Here is a 20708-nt window from a genome sequence, read left to right on the forward strand (position 1 = left end):
CAGAAGGCTGTGGAGGCCAAGTCACTGAATATATTTAAGAAGGAGATGGATAGATTTCTAGACACAAAAGGCATCAAGGGGTATGGGGAGAGACCGGGAATATGGTATTGAGATAGAGGATCAGCCATGAGCATATTGAATGGCGGAGCAGGCTCGAAGGGCCGAATGGCCGACTCCTGCTCCTATTTTTCTATGTTTCTATGTTTCAATGACTCAGCAGCCACAGCCCTCTGGGGTAGAGAATTCCAAAGATTCACAACCCTCTGAGTGAAGAAATTCCTCCTCATCTCAGTCCTGAATGGCCGACCCCTTATCCTGAGACTGTGACCCTCAGTTCTGGACCTTTATCATGACTTTCTGCAATTTAAAAAAAAAATGAGCTTGGGCACTTGAAACTTGCCTCTTTACTTAGTACGGTTCTTCTGCCTGTTGTGTGGTTTCATAAAGGTCAGATCATTCAATCTATTGAACCCAGTAAGGGCTAGGGGGAAAAAAAACATTGATTACGAAAGGGCGGAAATGGGGGCGGTGAAGAGACAGAGATAAAATCGCTTTAGAAGTGAAAAAAAAAAATTAAAAGTTCTTGCTGACTCCGGCAACTGAGCAAAAAAAAACCACTATATATTTGAATAAGAGTTTTGAGGTTTTTTTTTAAAAGTACTGTTTAAAAAAAAAAGTTTGAAAGTCAGAACCTTGTCATGAGATAGGTGCATGTACAGTGACACCCTATTAATGTAGTTTTGGGTGGGGAGGAGATGGGACAAGACTTGCATTTATATGGAGGCTTTCACGACCACCGGACGTCCCAAAGCGCTTTACAGCCAATCAAATATTATTTTGAAGTGTAGTCACTGTTGCAATGTAGGAAACGTGGCAGCCAATTTGCGCACAGCAAGCTCCCACAAACAGCAATGTGATAATGACCAGCTCATCTGGGTTTTTTTTTAAAGTGATGTTTGATTGAAGGGATAAATATTGGCCCCAGGACAACCAGGGGATAGGAAAGGGGGAAATATTTCAGCCACTTCCCCAGCCTATCAAGTCACTAATGCATTTTTTTTTTGTGTGTGTGTGTTGCATTTGGTGAGCCCTTCACTCGTTTTTTGGCGCAATGCGAATTAGCGTCAGTCAGTCTGTGCTATCAAAAAGTGGGAGACTACTTCAACCTCCCCTCCACCCGGGTAGCCAGTCCCTCCCCAGCGCTCCAGCCTCCTCCGGTGCTGGCTGCAGTCTTGCTCAGCCGCTGGTGTCGCAGTGCTTGGCCACAATCGGCTGGAAAGATTCGCACACACACACACATACAGAGCAATTCTGGGGGAAGGCTGTTACTTGCGGTCTGATGAATGCACAAACATTGTTACCCTCCCCTTGCCTTTGTTGTGGCTTACCCTAGTTGCAGTTTGCAGTCTGTGAGCAGACGCCTGGAGAATACAGGACCCGTTTTTGCATTGAAGAGAGAAAGAGAAAGAGAGAGAGAGGGGCGGCGACTGGAGGGAGAATAAATAAATAACAAGACCGTGACAGCGTTCACCCCCCACCCACCTCCCTGCTTCAGGAAACCAGGAAGTAGCGGCTTGAAGAAGGCGGAAAGAAAATCCTGCATCTGATTGGAATCTTTTCTTAGTTTCTATTTATTATTATTATTATTTTTTGTTTTGTTTTGGGGGAGCCGCAATGGCGCGAGAGAACGAGGAGATGTCCTGGAAAAAGCAAGCGGATGACATTAAGAAGGTTTTCGAATTCAAGGAAATCCTGGGAACGTAAGTACCGCAGAGTATATTAGCTGCAGAATTGAGGGAGAAAACTGCAATTCACTCATCAGCTTGGCACGGCCTCTTCATATCAGCCCGGCTCTTGCATGATGTATTCGGGACATTTAAAAAAAAATGTGTCCTCCTCTTCTCTGCAGCGAGGTGACAATGTGCCGAATGTCCAGCTGTCAGTGTTACATTGCATGAACGTGTCACTCTATGTAACAATGTGCACCAGGCTTATTGCTCACTAGCTCTCCTGCAAGGAACGTGTGTCAGAAATAATGATTTGAAATATATATATATATGTATAAAGTTCGGATTTCCATTTTTCTGTATGGTGACTGCGATTTCCAATGACCTTTTCGGATTGCTCCAGGAAAAATAAGGGTTTGCATCCTCGAGCTAGCCAGTGCACTCACTGGGACATATTGCTAACTTGTTCTAGAGAATTGTAGATGTAACGAGGTTTTTTTTTTAAAGCTCGCTACTGAACGTGCAAGAGTTTCATTATGATGTGGCTATCGCTGCAGGATGTTGATTAATATTGGTCCTACGGGGTGTTTCGAGATAGTTTCAGTAGTTTCCCCCCCCCTTATGATCTCAAGTCTTGCAGCCTTGTGGAAAGCAAAGACGAAACTGGCTGGCGATGTGCATGGGGAGGTGAAATAAACTGTATCTAAATGTTGGCTACAACAGGTGTAGCAATCTTAAGGTTATGCCACTGCGTGTGTGTGTTGGTTAGACCAGTGTCTACACTGAACAAACACAGGGAAGCTGTATCCGCTGTATTGAGTTGTACGTTTTATACCTGCCCCAACCGCACAAAAAACCCATAACCTGCTCTGATTTTACTTTCCTTATTGATTTACTTACTCAATTCGTATTCTGAAGTATGATGCATTTATATACTGGAGATTGGGGGAAATCAGCAGCTTAAGTGTCTTGCAATAACAGTTCTTTTAGTTCCAAAGTTGTACTTGGGGAGGGGGTATTGCAAGAAGTGACATTTTGAGACTGAAATAAGCTTCAGAGAATCGGCTCTGTGGAGAAACACGAATTCAGACGGGTACAGTTCTTTATCTGTGCGGCTTGACACTTGGTTTAAATTCTGTCCACTTCACCTGGTCTTGCACTGATGGGCTTTCAGTTGGAGGTGTCATCCGAATCTCTAACTACCCAGAGCACTGCTGCAACAGGGAGGAGCATCTGACACTGCAAGAGAGCCCCAGGTGGGCAGAGGAAACGCTACAAGGACACCCTCAAAACTACCTTGAAAAAGTGCAACATCCCCACCGACACCTGGGAATCCCTGGCCCAAGACCGCGCAAAGTGGAGGAGAAGCATCCAGGAAGGCGCTGAACGCCACGAGTCTCTTTGCCGGGAGCAAGCGGAAGCCAAGCGCAGGCAGCGCAAGGAGCGCACGTCAACCCAAGCACCCCACCCACCCGCCCCTTCAACCACCGTCTGCCCCACCTGTGACAGAGACTGCAGGTCCCGCATTGGACTCATCAGTCACCTGAGAACTCATTTTTAATGTGGAAGCAAGTCATCCTCGGTTCCGAGGGACTGCCTAAGAAGAAGAGATGGGTGCCTTTAGACAAGGACGTTGATAACTGTGGTCAGGGCCATAGTCATACCTAGAGATGGATATGATTATCATCATCTGAGAAAGGTGAAGACTGCCCTCTTCTTCCTCCTCCTGCTCCTGAGGGAATCCCAGAAAAGCTACGATATAAAACAGATTTCCCTGTATTTTGTAAGCTTTAATTTCTGAGAAATTCCATGTTTTTCACTGCTTTTTTAAAATCAAACCTTATGTTTAAAAAAAAACCATTTCCCTAGTTAACATGCAAGCTTCATCCCTTAACATAGCTCCTGCCAAAACCCATAATTATGTTTTTAAAGCGACTCGGTACAAACACTCTGATTTGATAATTGGGACAATGGTTTAGACTGATTACTCAGTGGAATGTCTCTGGAGATTCTATTTACATATCGTGAATTTAATTTCCCCTTTTTTTCTTTACTTTCAATTTTCTTTCAAAATCTTTTAACTAACGTGCATGTTCCAAAAGACATTCAGTCCTTGAAAGGGTTAATCTGCGGCGTTTCGTCTCACTGGTGTGTGGTGTGGCTTTGGGTGGGTGTTTTTTTTTCCCACTGCTGTTGCGATCAATGTTCCCCCTAAATTTTTTTTGGGGGTGCGCGGCCCATTCAAAATTTCGCGCATGCAAAAAAAATCTCCCATTCAAAAGCCGGTAAGCAGCCTGTGCGGGAATTCCAGGCAGCGGCCCCGCAGCTTAGTGGGAACGTTGGTTGCGACTCGTTTGCTTTGAACATTCTCCCTTTTTGTGAATCTGATTGCGTGTTAGCAAATCAACAACAACAAGTTGTATTTATATAGCGCCTTTAATGTAGTAAAACATCCCAAGGCACTGCACAGGAGTATTATAAGACAAAAAATTTGACACCGAGTCACATAAGGATAAATTAGGGCAGGCGACCAAAAACTTGGTCAAAGAGGTAGGTTTTAAGGAATGTCTTAAAGGAGGAAAGAGAGGTAGCGAGGCGGAGAGGTTTAGGGAGGGAATTCCAGAGCTTAGGGCCTAGGCAACAGAAGGCACGGCCGCCAATGGTTGAGCGATTATAATCAAGGATTCTCAAGAGGGCAGAATTAGAGGAGCGCAGATATCTCGGGGGGTTGTGGGGCTGGAGGAGACTCCAGAGAGAGGGAGGGGCGAGGCAATGGAGGGATTTGAAAACAAGGATGAGAATTTTGAAATCGAGGCGTTGCTTAACTGGGAGCCAGTGTAGGTCAGCGAGCACAGGGGTGATGGGTGAACGGGACTTGGTGCGAGTTAGGACACAGGCAGCCGAGAGGTCGAACATGCCCATAAAGGCACCGCCTCTTGCTTGGGTACAGTTCCCAGGGTACTGGTTGCTGCCTTCTGGTTCTTTGCCCAAGTCACCATTCTTCACCTGTGAGGTGAATAGAGTGCGTCTGTACTCGCTTCCAGATGCATCACGGGCCAAAGCTCATCCGCTCCTCACCCACAATTCACACAGATGCACTTTTCAGAAGGAGGCACTGGGTAGTGGATACCTGCAGAAACCTTGGACGGTAATTTGCGTCCAGCGGCGAAGCAAAGGCGCTCTCCGCTGGCCCCGAAGAAAGCTGCCCACAGAGATCTCACGATCCGATCTCTGTGGCGAGAAGTTTGCCTGACTGGACGTGCAATTCATTGTAGCGCGGTGTAGCGGGGCTTCCCAGCGAAGAGGCTGCAGTGATGTCAGCAAGCTGTCTAAGCATTGAAGAATTCTCACAGGAAGCAAACCAGGAAATGAAAAGCACAGATTATCTGCACTTGTTAATCAAGGTAGAAGCTGAAATATCATGAACAAACTTTTAAGATTTTAAAAAATTGTAATTTTTATCGTAATGGAAAAATGTGACACTCCACAAATATAAAAATCAGTTTTTCAGGGCCATAACGGTTGTTTCGCAGTCAATACGCTGTTAAAACCCCAGTTATCCCTAATCCAACAAGGCTTTACATTTAATGGGGTATGTAACAGCGATAGCAAAATACTGCGGATGCTGGAAATCTGAAATAACAACAGAAAATGCTGGAAAAACTCAGCAGGCCAGGCAACATCCGTGGAGAGAGAAACAGAGTCAGCATTTCGGGTTGAAACCCTTCGTCAGGACTGAGAAAAAAAGGCAGGAAATGAAAAGATTAAAAGTCAGTTTGGGGACTGGGGAATGGGGGTGGGGATGAAAGAAGAGACATTAAGAGATATTCAAGGTGAGACGAGATGGTAATAGGACAGGTAAAGAAACAGCGATATTAGCGCGGAAAAGTTCAAGTTTTCGTCAGTTTCACTGATTTCACTGATTGCCGGCCATGGTGGGGTGGGTGGGGAGGAGGGGGATCCACAGTGCAGCCAGTGTCGGAGCAGTGAATGACTGACCGCAACTTCAAGATTTGTGTACAAGATTATGACGGGTTTGGATAGGCTAGATGGGGAAAGGCTGTTCCCACTAGTTGATGGTACAGGGACTAGGGGAAACAGACTTACGGTTTTGGGCAAGAGAAACAGGGGGGATGTGAGGAAAAACTTTTTTAGGCAGCGAGTGGTGAGGACCTGGAACTCGCTGCCGATGGAAGTGGTGGAAGCGGAGACACTCAATGTTTTCAAGGGGAGACTGGATAGGCACTTGAAGGAAATAAACTTGCAGGGCTACGGGGATAGAGCGGGGGAATGGGACTGACTGGATTGCTCTACAGAGAGCCGGCATGGACTCGATGGGCTGAATGGCCTCCTTCTGTGCCGTTATGACTTTATGAACTTCAGGATTTCCGCGTTTATCTGCGCATGCGCCAAATCCTGAAGTTGCGGTCAGTTTCCGAGGGGTAAGGACGGCCGAGGCTGGCAGTTTCACCGTCATTACCCACCGCAAAATCTGGGCTGATTCTGCAAAGGCACCCCAGCTGCTGCATTGCTAGCGTCAGCGGACTCAGCACAGACAGGGGTCCAACCGGAACTGAAACCCTTCAGTTTGACTTAAACAAAAATAAGGGAGGGGGCGGGGAGAGGGGGTTAGATGTAAAAGATACTGAATGTGTCGTTGCTGGAACAAACAGTACAGTTGTTTGCAAGATTGAATTCCACCCTAAAGAGCGGTATTAGTTATTCACTGTTTTGAGAAACATTCCTGTCCATAAAAGACATTGAGACTGATTCTTTAAAAAAAGAATAAATTCAGGGAACTGTAATCAAGAAAATACAAACTGCATTTTGTGATAATTCATATTTCTATGTTAGTTATTGCAATTTGTTTACCGTAGTTAGAATGTAGAATCATTATATATGAAAGTATTGTCGCTGGAAATAGGATTTTTACTTAAAAATTATCTTTGGAAAGTCTTCAGATATGAGCGTTTCTCCAGAAGTCAATTCTGGACTATGCTGGCGCTGCATGGGACCAGGACCACAAGGGAGACACCCAGAAGCTTGAGGCTATCCAGAGGAGAGCTGCTCAATCCTGTATGAACAACTACGAAGAGACCAGTAGCATTACTGCGATGTTGAAAACCCAAGAGTGGGAAATGCTTGAGAGGAGGAGGAGGAGGAGGATGGACTCTAGGTTCTGCTTGATGTCTCGAATGATCAATGGACAAACTGGAATCAGAATAGAAAGTGTGCTACAACCTCATAAATACTGTGGCAACAAGAGCAGGTCAGAGGCTGGGTATTCTGCGGCGAGTGTCTCACCTCCTGACCCCCCAAAGCCTTTCCACCATCTACAAGGCACAAGTCAGGAGTGTGATGGAATACTCTCCACTTGCCTGGATGAGCGCAGCTCCAACAACACTCAAGAAGCTCAACACCATCCAGGACAAAGCAGCCCGCTTGATTGGCACCCCATCCACCACCTTAAACATTCACTCCCTCCACCACCGGCTCACCGTGGCTGCAGTGTGTACCATCTACAAGATGCACTGCAGCAACTCGCCAAGGCTTCTTCGGCAGCACCTCCCAAACCCGCGACCTCTTCCACCTAGAAGGACAAGGGCAGCAGGCGCATGGGAACACCACCACCTCCAAGTTCCCCTCCAAGTCACACACCACCCTGACTTAGAAGTATATCGCCGATCCTTCATCATCGTTGGGTCAAAATCCTGGAACTCCCTCCCTAACAGCACTGTGGGAGCACCTTCACCACACGGACTGCAGCGGTTCAAGAAGGTGACTCACCACCACCTTCTCAAGGGCAACTAGGGATGGGCAATAAATGCTGGCCTTGCCAGCGACGCCCACATCCCATGAACGGAACAACAGATCAACAATAGGAAAGAGCCAGAAACTGACGAGACGACCGGCCAAGAAAGACATACACAGGTCCTGCTTTTTCCCCACCAACAGTTTTCGACTGGAACCAGCTAGATAACAAAATAGTTAACAGCAAGCTCACTAGACACATTTAAGCATAAACTGAAGAATTTGAATTAGTAATTTCACTGTTGCGCTCGCCTAGTGACCTCGCCCTTTACAAAGTTGGCAGGGTACATGTGCCGACTCAACCGAGACAAGAGAAGACAAAACAGTAAAGACATTTAAGCACATTCTGCATCTAGCATACAGATAGTACACCAAAGCACAGCGTCCTGTCCCCCTCCTACATATATCAGAATTTCCATGCTGTATAGGGAAGATGAAACAAGAGCCACGCAGAAAATTGAGTTGTTCACTAAGCTTGTTATAGAGGAGTCAGAGGCTACGATTTAATTTTCCAGCTACTGGCCCAAAGGCCACAGTTTTTTAAAATCTGTTTTGCAATCCTGTGTCACAAATCTCTGCCGTTTTCAAGTGGGGGTCAGGGTTTGTTAATTAAACTGCTGTCAACAGTGGACCTTACAAGATATATTGAGAAATAACAGGGATTGTCGTTCATTCAGAACACAGCCCAAGAAAGTATTGTAAAGTTATACAACACATGATTATTTCATTACAAGCTTTAACCATATTTCATTGCACATTTTAACAAACTGGCTTAGTTTTTAAAATTTGACGTGAGCCCATTGGTAACACGATCGCCTCTGAGTCAATAGGTTGCGGGTTCAAGCTGGACCTGAGTACATAATGTAGGCTGACACTTATCAGAGAAGTACTGCATTGTTGGAGGTGCCATCTATTTTGATGAGATGCTCACATGAGACCATGGGCAGGATTTTCATTGGGCCATGGAGGTGGGATTGGAGGCATGTGGGGGTTTAAAATTGCAAAAACTGGCGGGCGGGCCCAATCCCGCCTCCATCCCGCCTCCAAGCAATTTTCATTAATTCGTGTCTAATGGTCCCGTCACCGTCCCGCCTCCAAGAGGCAGGATAGGCCATTAAGCACTAAATTACCTCTATAATGCCATTTTGAAAGGCCTTTGCAATTTTAACCCTTTTCCCACGTGAAGCACGCCTGTTCTGAAACACGACGGTGAAACCTGGCGGGAGCACAATTGGATTGCTGACTATCAGCTGCAGGTCAACCATTAAGTAGGAGATTTGATCAGCCATCATTTGCAGGTGGCAGGACTTTGTTGTCTCAGGTCTGGGGGAACTTTTAGAAGGCATAACCACAGCTATGGAAGTTTGGTGCCTGACACCCATCTCCAGTGTGACCTCCTGGGAAACCCCTCTCGTCACCTTCACTGAGCGCTTTCTCAACTGAGGCATATACCAGAAGCATGGGAGCCATTTATTTCCTTCCCTTCTGGACATCAGATGAGGACGAAGACCAGCTGCGGCACCAGCAGAACCATGAACAGCAACAGCAGCAGCAGCACCAGCAGGAAGGCCAAGCTGCTGCTCACCCACCTGAAGCTGCACAGGCCAGAAGGGGCCAGCGCATGGAAGCCCTTCGGTGCAGGAGATACCCCCCAAACAGGGTCTACAGACACAGGGTCAACTACCTCAACATGTCTGAGCAGCAGTGCCAAAGGCGGCTCCGACTTTCGCGAGAGGTAGTGGGTGACACCTGCGCAATGCTGCAACAACACCTGGAGCCCAGAGGACCAGGTGGACAACCCTTACCAGTGGCCGTCAAAGTCACCACCGCACTCAACTTTTTTGCCTCGGGCTCATTCCAGGGATCAGCAGCAGACATCAGCGGCATCTCCCAGGCGGCCGCACACACTTGCATCACGCAGGTAACCGATGCCCTCTTTGCCATCGCGCACAATCACATCCATTTCACCAAGGATCAAGCAAGTGTCACGGCGTGTGCGGTTGGATTAACTAATCTGGCAGGCTTTCCAAGGGTGCAGGGCGTTGTTGACTGCACACATGCAGCCCTTAAGGCACCCCATTGCAATCCAGGTATTTTTGTCAACCTCAAGGGCTTCCACTCCCTTAACATTCAGCTGGTGTGTGACCACAAGATGGAAATTTTGCATGTTTGTGCCAAGTACCCTGGCAGTTGCCATGACTCCTTCATACTGTGCCAGTCTAGTGTGCCTCCGCTATTCAGTCCGCCAGATCAACTTAACAGATGGCTACTTAGAGACAGGGGCTTTCCCCTGAAGACGTGGCTAATGACGCCGTTGAGGAGGCCAGCCAACGATGCTGAGGAGAGCTACAAGTCCAGCCACATGTCCACCAGAGCCATAATGGAGCAAACCATTGGTTTGCTGAAGATGCGCTTCAGATGCCTGGATAGATCAGGTGGAGCCCTGCAGTACTCAGCAGCCAGGGTCTCCAGAATCGTCGTGGTTTGCTGTGCACTTCACAACATGGCACAGCATCATGGCTTGCAGATTCCTGAGGACCAAGTGGCTCTTCACATATCCTCCTCAGATGAGGAGGAAGAGGAAGAGGAGGGCAAAAATGAACATCTTGCAGAGGCCCATCAACCAGCGGCAGCAGTACGCGAGAACATTGCTGCCTGGGATGCAAGGAACGCACTCATCTTGGCCAGATTTGCTTAGCCTAGCCAATCAAGCACTTTTGCCTCGCAGCTTCTTACCTGAGCATCGACAATGGCCAAGAACCAGCGGATTCCTAGCAATTTGACCACCATACTGACAATTGCAAGTAATCCTAAGCCCTCAATGTGGAAGTCCCATTAGCGAAATGACACACGCCACAACTGCAGCAGTAGCCATCAGATTTTTTATTTACAGTAACGCATCTGATGGCTTTTTAACATTAAACATCAAATTTCACCCAAGTGACTACCCTTGTGAGTATTTGTGCAGTATCTTTCTCTTACGCGTGCTCCTATGTGGTGCTTCCCCTGTGGCTTCAGCAGATGTGGAGGCCCCATGCTCACTTTCCTGCTACTCCTGTCTCGATACCTTTGGCGGGCGTCCTCTGGGCTTGCGAAAATGTGAGGGCTCGTCAACAGTCTGCTGCTCCTGTGGCTGTGCAGGGGTTGAGACGCCGATCTCAGTTGGGTGTGGACTCTGGTGGGGCTCTGACCGAGGGCTCTGCAGTGGCATGGAAGTGTGAGCACTTGGAGAGGAGCCCCCACTTCCTTGATGTCTGCCACCAACTTCCCTCTCATGGGTCAGGTCCCCCTCAGCGCTTGCAAGTGGCTTGAGAGCACCTTGCTGCACATCAGGGGGGCCATGGGGACCTGTATCTGCACTGGCAGTCCTACTCAGAAGGACTTCCATGAAGGTCTGGTTTCTCTGTTCAGTAGATGACCATCGCTCCTCCAGAGATGTCATTCTATTCTAAACACTCACCATGTTTTCTGCACTCTGGTAACTTATCACCTCCATGGAGGTTGCCATCCTTTCCATGGTGATGCGTTCATGCGCCAATGACTCCACAAAGGCTCTGCTCATGTTCGCAATGGACTCCTCCATTCACTCCACACTCGCAGCGACCCTGGAGACAAAACCTGCCAGAGACTCCTGCATCTGTTCCTGGAGTTCCAGCACCGCTGATCTTATGGATGGAGGCAGAGGGTCGACATGCAGCTGAGCTGAGCTGGTAGAGTCCTGCACCCTCCGACTAGGACTCTCCACTACTGTCCCTGTCTCCACAATCTGCTGATGCTCACTTGTGAGCTGTGATACACCAGGTGACAACACTACTCTATGTCCCGAAGGTCCCACCGAGGTGTGAGTGTCTGCGCTGGTGCTGGGTGCGCTGAATTCTGGTGACGCTGCGCCCTCAGAGGTTGCAGCTTCCTCTGAGGAGTCTGGCTGCTCAGGCTCTTCCTCCTGGCTAGTGGGGATGGGTGCTTGCGATGGTCCTGTGGGGGAGTAAAGGAAAGAGTCAGAGATGTGATGCCAAGGTTACATGCACATTGCATATTGCAGATGATCATAAGTCCATCTGTTAGAGCTTCAGAATCATTATCAGCGACTCATGCAATGTCAATGAGAGAGATGGAAAACTATTCTGTCACCAGCTTGCTGTGATGCACCCGTCTGTCCATCCCCCACTTGCGCATCTTCCTCCACTCTTACGATCTCCAGGACCGCCTCCTCCCAGGGGTGAGGTGGGCTACTGAGGGTGGATCTCCTCCTGTCCTCGCTCTTTCTCTTATTATGAGCTCTCTTTTCCTGCAATAAGGGAGACAAGTGGAGGTTGAGTGAGAATGAAGGAGTTAGTGTAGAGATTCCATAGCATAGATACTTAGAAGGAGACAAAGATGGAGTGAGTTGGCAAGACCAAGGGCCCTCCCTGTGTGTTGTCAGTTGTTTTCATAGCATCAGAGTGATAGGGAGTGCGAGGGCTGCATAGTCGAATAGTTAGGTGAATGTGACCATAGAGAGAAAAGGGAATGGATAAGGGTGCATGGATGTCAGTGTCAAGTGGGATGTGGAGGAAGAGATTGCTAAAGCTGAGTGCTGGTGAGGAAAAGCAATGGGGATCAAATTGAGGGTGATGGGAAATTCATACTCACTTTTCCAGTGCGCAGAAGGTCGTGAAACCTCTTCCTGCACTGAAGCCAGGTTCTGCGGGTTACTGACAATGAGTTGACCTCCTCTGCCACTTGCAGCCACACAGCCTTGGTCTGCTGGGGAGGCTTCTTCCTCCCTGAAGAAGGGAAGAGCACCTCTTTATGAGCTCTTGCCTGCAGGGCAACGTCATCGAACCTGGGAGCAGACCTAGGTGTCTCGATGGTCATTCTGCCTCCAGGTCCCTCTAACATGAAAGGCCAAAAGGTTGGCAGTCTGCAGAGGAAGCAAGGCTTGTTGCAGACCTTAAATGCAGCAGCAACGATGATGTCATCGGAGGCGATTTTCAGACTGGAAAAACCCATTTGCCGTGGGTTCCCACACGTTGGAACTCAATTGGCCAATTAAGTTAAAATCGCATCAATCTCCCACATCGATTTAGATTCGGGTGGATAACACGAAATGCGGATTACACGACCCCAGCCCGCCCCTGAATCAAAATCCCTGTCTCCCTGCTCAACTTTTAAAATGATCATCCTTGTTTTCAAATCCCTCCATGGCCTCGCCCCACCTCCCTAATTTCCTCCAGCCCCTCAACCCCCCGAGATCTCTGCGCTCCTCTAATTCTGGCCTCTTGCACATCCCGATTTTAATTGCTCAACCATTGGTGGCCGTGCTTTTAGCTGCCTAGGCCCTAAGCTCTGGAATTTCTTCCCTAACCCTCTCCGTCTCGCTACCTCTCTCTCCTCCTTTAAGACGCTCCTTAAAACCTATCTCTTTGACCAAGCCTTTGCTATCCTGCCCTAATTTCTCCTTAGGTGGCTCGGTGTAAAATTTTGTTTGATAATTGCTCCTGTGAAGCGCCTTGGGATGTTTTACTATGTTAAAGGCGCTGTATAAATGCAAGTTGTTGTTGTTGTTCATGTGGATGTACTATTTGACGATGAGCAGAGTTTATTTCTCCCAGAATCCTGGCTAACACTTACCCCTCAACCAACACCATCAGAAAACAGACGAATCAGTTGTTTATCTTATTGCTGTTTGTGGGAGCTTGCTGTGCACAAATCGGCTGCCAAGTTTGCCGACAAAACAACAGTGACTCTGGAAAGCACTTTGGGAGATCCTTAAGATCTCTCTTTTAGCATATGAACACTTAATGCGCTTGTAATTTCTTTCTCTGTAATTTAAACTGAGGCATTAACTGGTTTATGTTAAAATAGCAGAGGAAGAAACCTCATACTGTATAATCTTCAAGACCTATGTTCCTTGTTTATCTTTTAATATTTTTATGTAATCTTATTTCTCACGAGTCATGTTTTATAATTTTTTTGCCATTAGGAAGTTGATTTGGTGCTGTCGGGAACCTTCTTCCTTCCCATCTCCAACTCGTCTGTAATGAAAACAGACAATGCTGGGAATACTCAGGGTCAGGCAGCATCTGTGGAGAGAGAGAAACAGAGTCAATGTTTCAGGTCGAAGATCCGTCGTCAGAGCTGGACTTTTGCCTTGCACCATCATCCCTTTTGTCTCTTAATATGTTCTGCCTTTTACCCTATCACTGACCTTCCCTTTTGTTCTTTCCTCCCCTCCCCCCTTTCCCCGCCCCTGCACTTGCTTAAAAACCTGTTCCATCTCCAGCTTTTTCCAATTCTGACGAAGGGTCATCGACCTGAAACATTGGCCCAGAAATTCGGGTCGGAGGCTTCCCGCGGGTGCAAGCCCCCGACCTGCACTTACCTAGTGCGCCAGCCGTTGAGCTGTGGGCCCGCGTGGGATTCCGATCCTGGGCCTCCTCCAACTGCCGGCACGCAGTGCTTGCGTATCCCAGGGGCGCAGTTAGTTCGATGCGTCCCCTGGGATCACGTGGGCCATGGAGAGCCAATCGTAGCAGGGAATCTCTATTCATAGATTTGACAGGAAGACCTGTCAAATTTATGAATAGAGTTCTGCCCCAAAACATAACTAAAACTTCAAATAATTTTTTTTTTAAATCACATTTTTAAAATAACTATAAATTACATAAAATAACTATTTTAAACAATAATTTAAATTTTTGAAAAAATTAATTACAGTTTCTAACGGGGCTAAAAATAAACTTACCTTTCTTTAAAGTATTTAAAAATAATAAACCTGTGGAACAAATGTTTTAATTGAACTTAATTCACCACTTACCTTGTTAAAAGCAGGCATTGTGACTGCTTTTTAAAAGCATAGCTGCTGGAGACTTACCCTCCCGGAGAAAGCTGCAAAAAAACCGGAAGTTCCAGGCGTACGCGCTGCCTCTCCGGCGCACGCGTTCGACCTGTGAACCCCTTCCTTTAAGGGAACGGAAGTTCCAGTTTCCCGCGCATGCGCAGTGCATGCACAAAACCGGCACTTTCGTTGGGCCTATGGGTGAGTACCCAGCGCGTACTCACCCATGGGGACCCGAAGTTCTGGCCCAACGTTAACTCTGTTTCTCTCTCTCCACCGACGCTGCCTGACCTGCTGAGCATTTCCAGCATTTTCTCTTTTTATTTCAGACTTCCAGCATCCGCAGTATTTTGCTTTTGTCCAACTCATCTGTTCCTGGATCACTTGTTGCCTGCAGAATGGAGCCAGCCTACATGTGGCTGGACCCGTGCAGCTGGACCCGTGCAGCTTCCCCACTCACACAATGGCAGCACTGGCACAGGTAGCAACAATGCTACTCCATTTGAAATGCTCTTTCTGGTATGTTTGAATCTTATAAATGTCCTGCAGGAAGATCCCAGGTTCAGTCTCAGCCAGTTAGGTGATCTTAGTTGGAAAAATGTTAGAGGTCCTATAACTGGCCTCTGGCCTCGGTATCCTTATGGACAGTGAAAAGAAGAATCAGCCCCTCTTTGATAATTATCCAATTAATCCTGATGGAAAATGCACGTCCCTGGATGTCTGTGGACAGGCACATGATGCATTTCATGGTTAATTAACCTTCAATATCTGGCCTCACACATGGTAAATGGCAGTTTGGGCTAGATAATTTTTTTTAATTCATGGGATGTGGGCGTCGCTGGCAAGGCTGGCATTTATTGCCCATCCCTAATTGCTGGGCCATTTCAGAGGGCAGTTAAGAGTCAACCAGATGGTTGTGGGTCTGGAGTCACATATAGGCCAGACCGGGTAAGGGCGGCAGATTTTATTCCCTAAAGGACACCGGCGAACTAGATGGGTTTTTACAACAATCCGGTAGTTTCATGATCACCATTACTGAAATTTTTTTAAATTCCAGCTTTATTTCATTAACTGAATTTAAATTCTTCAGCTGCCGTGGATGATATTTGAACTCTGAGTCTCCTGATTATTAGTCTAGGCCTCTGGATTACTATTCCAGTAACATAACCACTATGCTAACGTTCTCATAATGGAGCACTGATGCCATTTGTGGATTGATAACCCCGCAAGAGTCAGTGCCTCTGGACGAGGAGGAATTTTGAATATTATTTTTACATTGGCTGCAGGCACCACATTAGTTATTATATTCTGCTACCAGCAGTGTCCGTTCGTTCAAGGAATGAGGTTCATGAGGTTTTGCCAAATAATCTGGGGGCCAAGTTCCTTTTTGTAACTTTGACCTGAGCAAGCAAACACCGTTCTGTGCTCACACAGGGCAAGTTTTGTCCTTACCGAGACAGAATTGCGTTGGTAAGCTGAAATTACCTCTTTAAAATCTGTGATTGGGAGATGGGTAAAATGTGAGAAAAGATGTAGTCAGGCTTGGTGTTTTAGACACTCATTCTTCCAAAGTAAAACTGGTGAAATGGTACCTCCCCCATTTATTTTGATGAAACTGGGTTTGCTGAACCCATAAATGTTTGGAGGTTCTTTCGTGTCCTTTTTTGAGGTTGGGTTGGGCGGAATCTGTTCTGTGAATTGCCCCACCTCGGAGCACTTCATAGGAGCAGAAGTGAAAAGGTGCACTAATACAAAAAGAAAATACTGTGAAACAGCGATTTACTTGTACTTCTCGCAATCTAGTATACTGTATTCGCTGCTCACGATGCGGTCTCCTCTACATTGGGGAGACCAAACGCAGATTGGGTGACTGCTTTGCGGAACACCTCCGTTCAGTCCGTAAGGGTGACCCCGAGCTTCTGGTCGCCTGTCATTTTAATTCAACGCTCTGTTCCCACTCGGACCTCACCGTCCTTGGCCTCTTGCATTGTTCTAATGAAGCTCAACGTAAACTCGAGGAACAGCACCTCATCTTCCGATTAGGCACTTTACAGCCTTCCGGACTCAATATCGAGTTCAACAATTTCAGATCATAACCTCGGCCCCTATTTCATTTTTTCTTGTAATTTTTCCACTCCTTTCCCCCCCCCCCCCTTTCCTTTTGTTTCGCTCTCACACCTGGCAGCTATCCCTTGCCCTGCCAGTACACTTTACACCCAATCTCAGCCTATTACCATCTCGTCTAGCTTCTAACACCTTTTATTGTCTCTTTTTTACTTCTTTTGTTTCTTTTATTCTTTTGTCCGATTGCAGCCCTGCCTCCGATCTATCTTTTCTTTCCAGTTTTGAAGAAGGGTTTGACCCGAAACGTCAACTCAAATTTCTGTCCACGGATGTTGCCTGACCTGCTGAGTTTTCCAGCATTTTCTGTTGTTGTTTAAGAAAATACTGCAGATGCTGGAAATCTGAAATAAAAACAGCAAATGCTGGAGATACTCAGCAGGTCAGGCAGCGTCTGTGGAGAGAGAAACAGAGTTAACGTTTCAGGTCGATGACCCTTTGTCAGAACTGGAAAAAGCTGGAGATGGAACGGATTTTAAGCAAGTGCAGGGGCAGGGAAAGGGGGGAGGGGATGAAAGTACAAAAGGGAAGGCCTGTGAAAGCGAGTTTTGGTAGATACCTGATCAAACACGATCAAAACAGGTGCACTGTTGCTCAGCGCTGACATCCTTTGCATTAATGAACACAAAATCCCTCTCCCATCCTACTTGGGTTCTCCGATACCATAACCGTTCACCTGAGAAGGAGGGAGAAAGTGGCCTGCTTTCCAGCCATCGAGAGCCGCTCTTCAGTTCGTTGTTCGGATTACCCTAGAGCGGGACGGATTTCTTTTCATTCCCTCCTTCACTCCCTTTCGGGAAGCGTCTTCCCATCACCTTTCCCGTTTGAACAGACAACCTCTTGTGCAACGTGTTGGATTTTGCAGTGTACAAAAATGTGGCGGGGGGCGGGGTTGGAGGGGAGCGAGGTAATTTTGAAGTCAATCGAAAGAAAGTCGGGCGGGGTGTAAAACAGGTGGCTGATCTGATTCCCCCCCCTCCCCCCACAAAGTGTGTCAGGTTAAAATGATCCCCCAGATCTATATCCTAACATTTGGGTTGTACAGCACATAGGAACAGTATTTGGACTTTAGCAGGACTTTTGATATCCTGTCACACAAGCAATTAGTTGACAAGATAGGAAGGCGTTAAATAGGAGGGAATCTCTGAGGTAGATTGTCTGTTGGCAAAACCAAAAAAAGTAAAGGGTTAGTGCCAAAAACTAATACCTCTTCCTCAAATACCTATCCAATTCTCCTGTAAGTTTTCCCACACAATCTGCCTCCAATCCCTCCCTAAGCGATACGTTCCATATGTTCACCATCCCTCTGCATAAAGTAGTTAAATGTCAGATGTTCATGCACCTTTCCTCTTCTAAACTTGCACCCTCTTCCAATAGTTTGTGGCAACCTCAAATGTATTATTGGCATTAAATTGATCTTTTCTCTGGGCACTGTAATACTTAAATAATATCTCCCTGAGCTTTCTCTTCTCCAGCATAAATGCTCACAGGCTCGTCAATCATTCCTCATTGCTCAAGTGCCATAAGCTAGTTGGCTTCCCTTCTCTACACTACCTTCTGTGTGGTGTACCAGCGCTCTATGTGTGGCCTAACCAGTGTCTTGTGCGGACTGATTATCATCTCAAAATCTGATTAACAGATTAATTTGCTGTTGTCACATGCTGCAATCATTCATTCCCCTCCTATGGTATGTCCTGTACTTTGAAAATTTACATTATCGCTGTTCATCCTCTTTCTCTAGTCATATTACTTCGCATTTTTCCACATTAAATCCATCTTGGTCCTCATCAATCCACCTTCCCAACCTATCCAACCTTTTCTATTTGGCTTGCCACTTGTGCTGTCTTTTGAAGTCACCCCTAATTTGGTGTTGTCTGCAAACTTAGCTTTGTTTCTGCCCCATCTCCAAATCACCGATGAAACTATAACCAGCGCGGTGGCACTCTGTTGGTCACCCCTGCTATGATGACACAATTGCATTTGCAACCCACCCTTTACTTTTTTTGGTTTTGCCAATAGACAATCTACCTCAGAGATTCCCTCCTATTTAACACCTTCCTATCTTGTCAACTAATTGCTTGTGTGACAGGATATCAAAAGCCCTGCTAAAGTCCAAATACTGTATACCACATCCAATTAATTTCTGCTTTCAATAAAAACTGTTATTTTCTTGAAAAGCTCCTGTAAGTTAGTTATGCAAGACTTCCTTCTCATAAATCCATACCGACTCCTTACCATATTTCGGATGAGATGTTAAACTGAGGCCCCGTCTGCTCTCTCAGGTGAACGTAAAAGTTCCCATGGCCACTATTTCGAAGAAGAGCAGGGGAGTTATCCCCGGTGTCCTGGGCCAATATTTATCCCTCAATCAACATCACTAAAACAGATTATCTGGTCATTATCACATTGCTGTTTGTGGGAGCTTGCTGTGCGCAAATTGGCTGCTGTGTTTCCCACATTACAACAGTGACGACACTTCAAAAAGTACTTCATTGGCTATAAAGCACTTTTAGACGTCCGGTGGTCATGAAAGGCGCTATATAAATGCAAGTCTTTCTTTCTATTTCCATTATAAATTCCAGTGTCCACATTTATAATTAGCATTACCTATATGACGCCTTCTGTGCACCCCCAGGACCAAGGCCTCCAGTGCCACATCTGAGAATCTCCTTGCCCTCTCTCTTCCTGTTGAGCCATGGCTTCAGAGTGACAATGAGGTGCTTCTGCAACAAAGCACCTCCCCTTTAAGTAGATCAGAGAGCCTAGGCAAAATTTTATTGGCCAGTAGACTGCACCCGGCATTGGTCCCCCTGTTGAGCGCTGAGCCAACCAGCAGCGTGTTTAGCGCTGAGATCAGCGCTCCAATCATCCTAATGAGCAGGCAGCGCAAATTTTGCGTGCTGCCTGGACCACTTTGAACGGGTGGGGGCACATTGCGCTTCACGTTCCCCGCACCCATTTTTTAGCTTTATCCAATTTCACCCCCTAGATGTGAAAAGAATATCCATATTGGGTACCAGTATCAGCATCCAGTACTCCTGAGTCAGTAACTGAGTCAGAGAAAAGCTCCCGTTGTGCTATTTGAATATGCAGAACTCTGAAGAGTCTACCCCGCCTTACTGCACCAGTGTAAGTCTTTCCATCCAGACAGCTTCTTTGTACTGTACTATGGCTCTGCACAAATTATAAGATGGATCGAGTCTGCCTACAGCCATTTCACAGGGCGCTATTGCAACCAGATGAGAGACAAGGCTTTCATTCCATCACCGTAGCAAAATACTGCGGATGCTGGAAATCTGAAAGTGCTGGAAACACTCAGCAGGTCAGGCAGCATCGAAGAGAGAGAAACAGAGTTAATGTTTTGAGTCGAACCCTTCGTCAGAACTGGAAAAGGTTAGGGAGGAGAGATTTTTAAACAGGGGCAGGGAGGAGGGAAGGAAAGAACAAAGGGAAGGTCTGTGATAGGATGGAAGGCAAAACGTTTTTGAAAGTGCCGGAGTTTCACTCCATCAGTTGGACTTGGATTCAGAACTGGGTCCTAGAAGTGAAAGGGCAGTGTTGTAATCTACTGCGTACTCATTCTCTTCGATGAAGACCGATTGAGCACCAATGTATTTCTCCTAGAAATTCAGTTGTTAGCGCCAGCCGCTAGCGCCTTAAGAGGGCGAGAAGTGGGGCGCGAAGCGGCTAGCACCCGGGCGCGGCGCGATCTGCGCCTCTCGCGAACTTGAGTCAAGAATTAGCGGTGGCGCAAAACCGCAGCGCCCGCTCAGCTGCGCGCGCAGATCCTGATGTCATTTCATGGTGCAACGCCCTTGGCGTGCCCCGAACCGGAACTTCAGTGGCACCCCCCTTCTGTGCGCCTGGCGCTCCCAGCGACTGGTTGAGTGGAACGGTTCCCAGTCGCTGTGGGGCTGGGGGGGTGCTATTTAAAGGGGACTCTTCCTGCATTCTTTGTGGCAGCCATTTTGTTCCACTCCTGTGTGAGAGAGAGAGATTTGGAGAGAGACAAAGGGAGAGAGCTTTCTGCTTTGACTCATCGCTCGCACAGGTACTTCTGGCTTCAGGCCAGAGCTTTGCAGTTGGATTTATTTCTCAGTGCCATAGCCTTGAGTGGCCACATATAATGGGGGCTGCAATGGGTGGAAACGTTGGGTTTCTGCATTGAACTGAAAGGGCTCAGAGACGCCGAGAGAGAGTGTCAATCATGACCAGATGGAGAAGGGCCA

General features: G+C 47.1%; 1 protein-coding gene across 1 annotated transcript in view; it reads left to right on the top strand.

Moving 5' to 3' along the window:
- The first annotated feature begins 1205 nt into the window (after positions 1-1205).
- The window catches only part of camk1da (calcium/calmodulin-dependent protein kinase 1Da), a 694020-nt gene continuing 674517 nt past the window's right edge, over positions 1206-20708 (top strand). Inside the window, exon 1 of the mRNA XM_086010788.1 lies at positions 1206-1760. Coding sequence (XP_085866914.1) covers positions 1675-1760 — 86 coding nt within the window. The 5' untranslated portion in view covers positions 1206-1674. The remainder of the gene's footprint in view (positions 1761-20708) is intronic.

Source organism: Somniosus microcephalus, chromosome 17 (genome assembly GCF_052327205.1).
Source record: "Somniosus microcephalus isolate GS21.2 chromosome 17, FLI_Smic_1.0, whole genome shotgun sequence".
Lineage (NCBI taxonomy): Eukaryota > Metazoa > Chordata > Chondrichthyes > Squaliformes > Somniosidae > Somniosus > Somniosus microcephalus.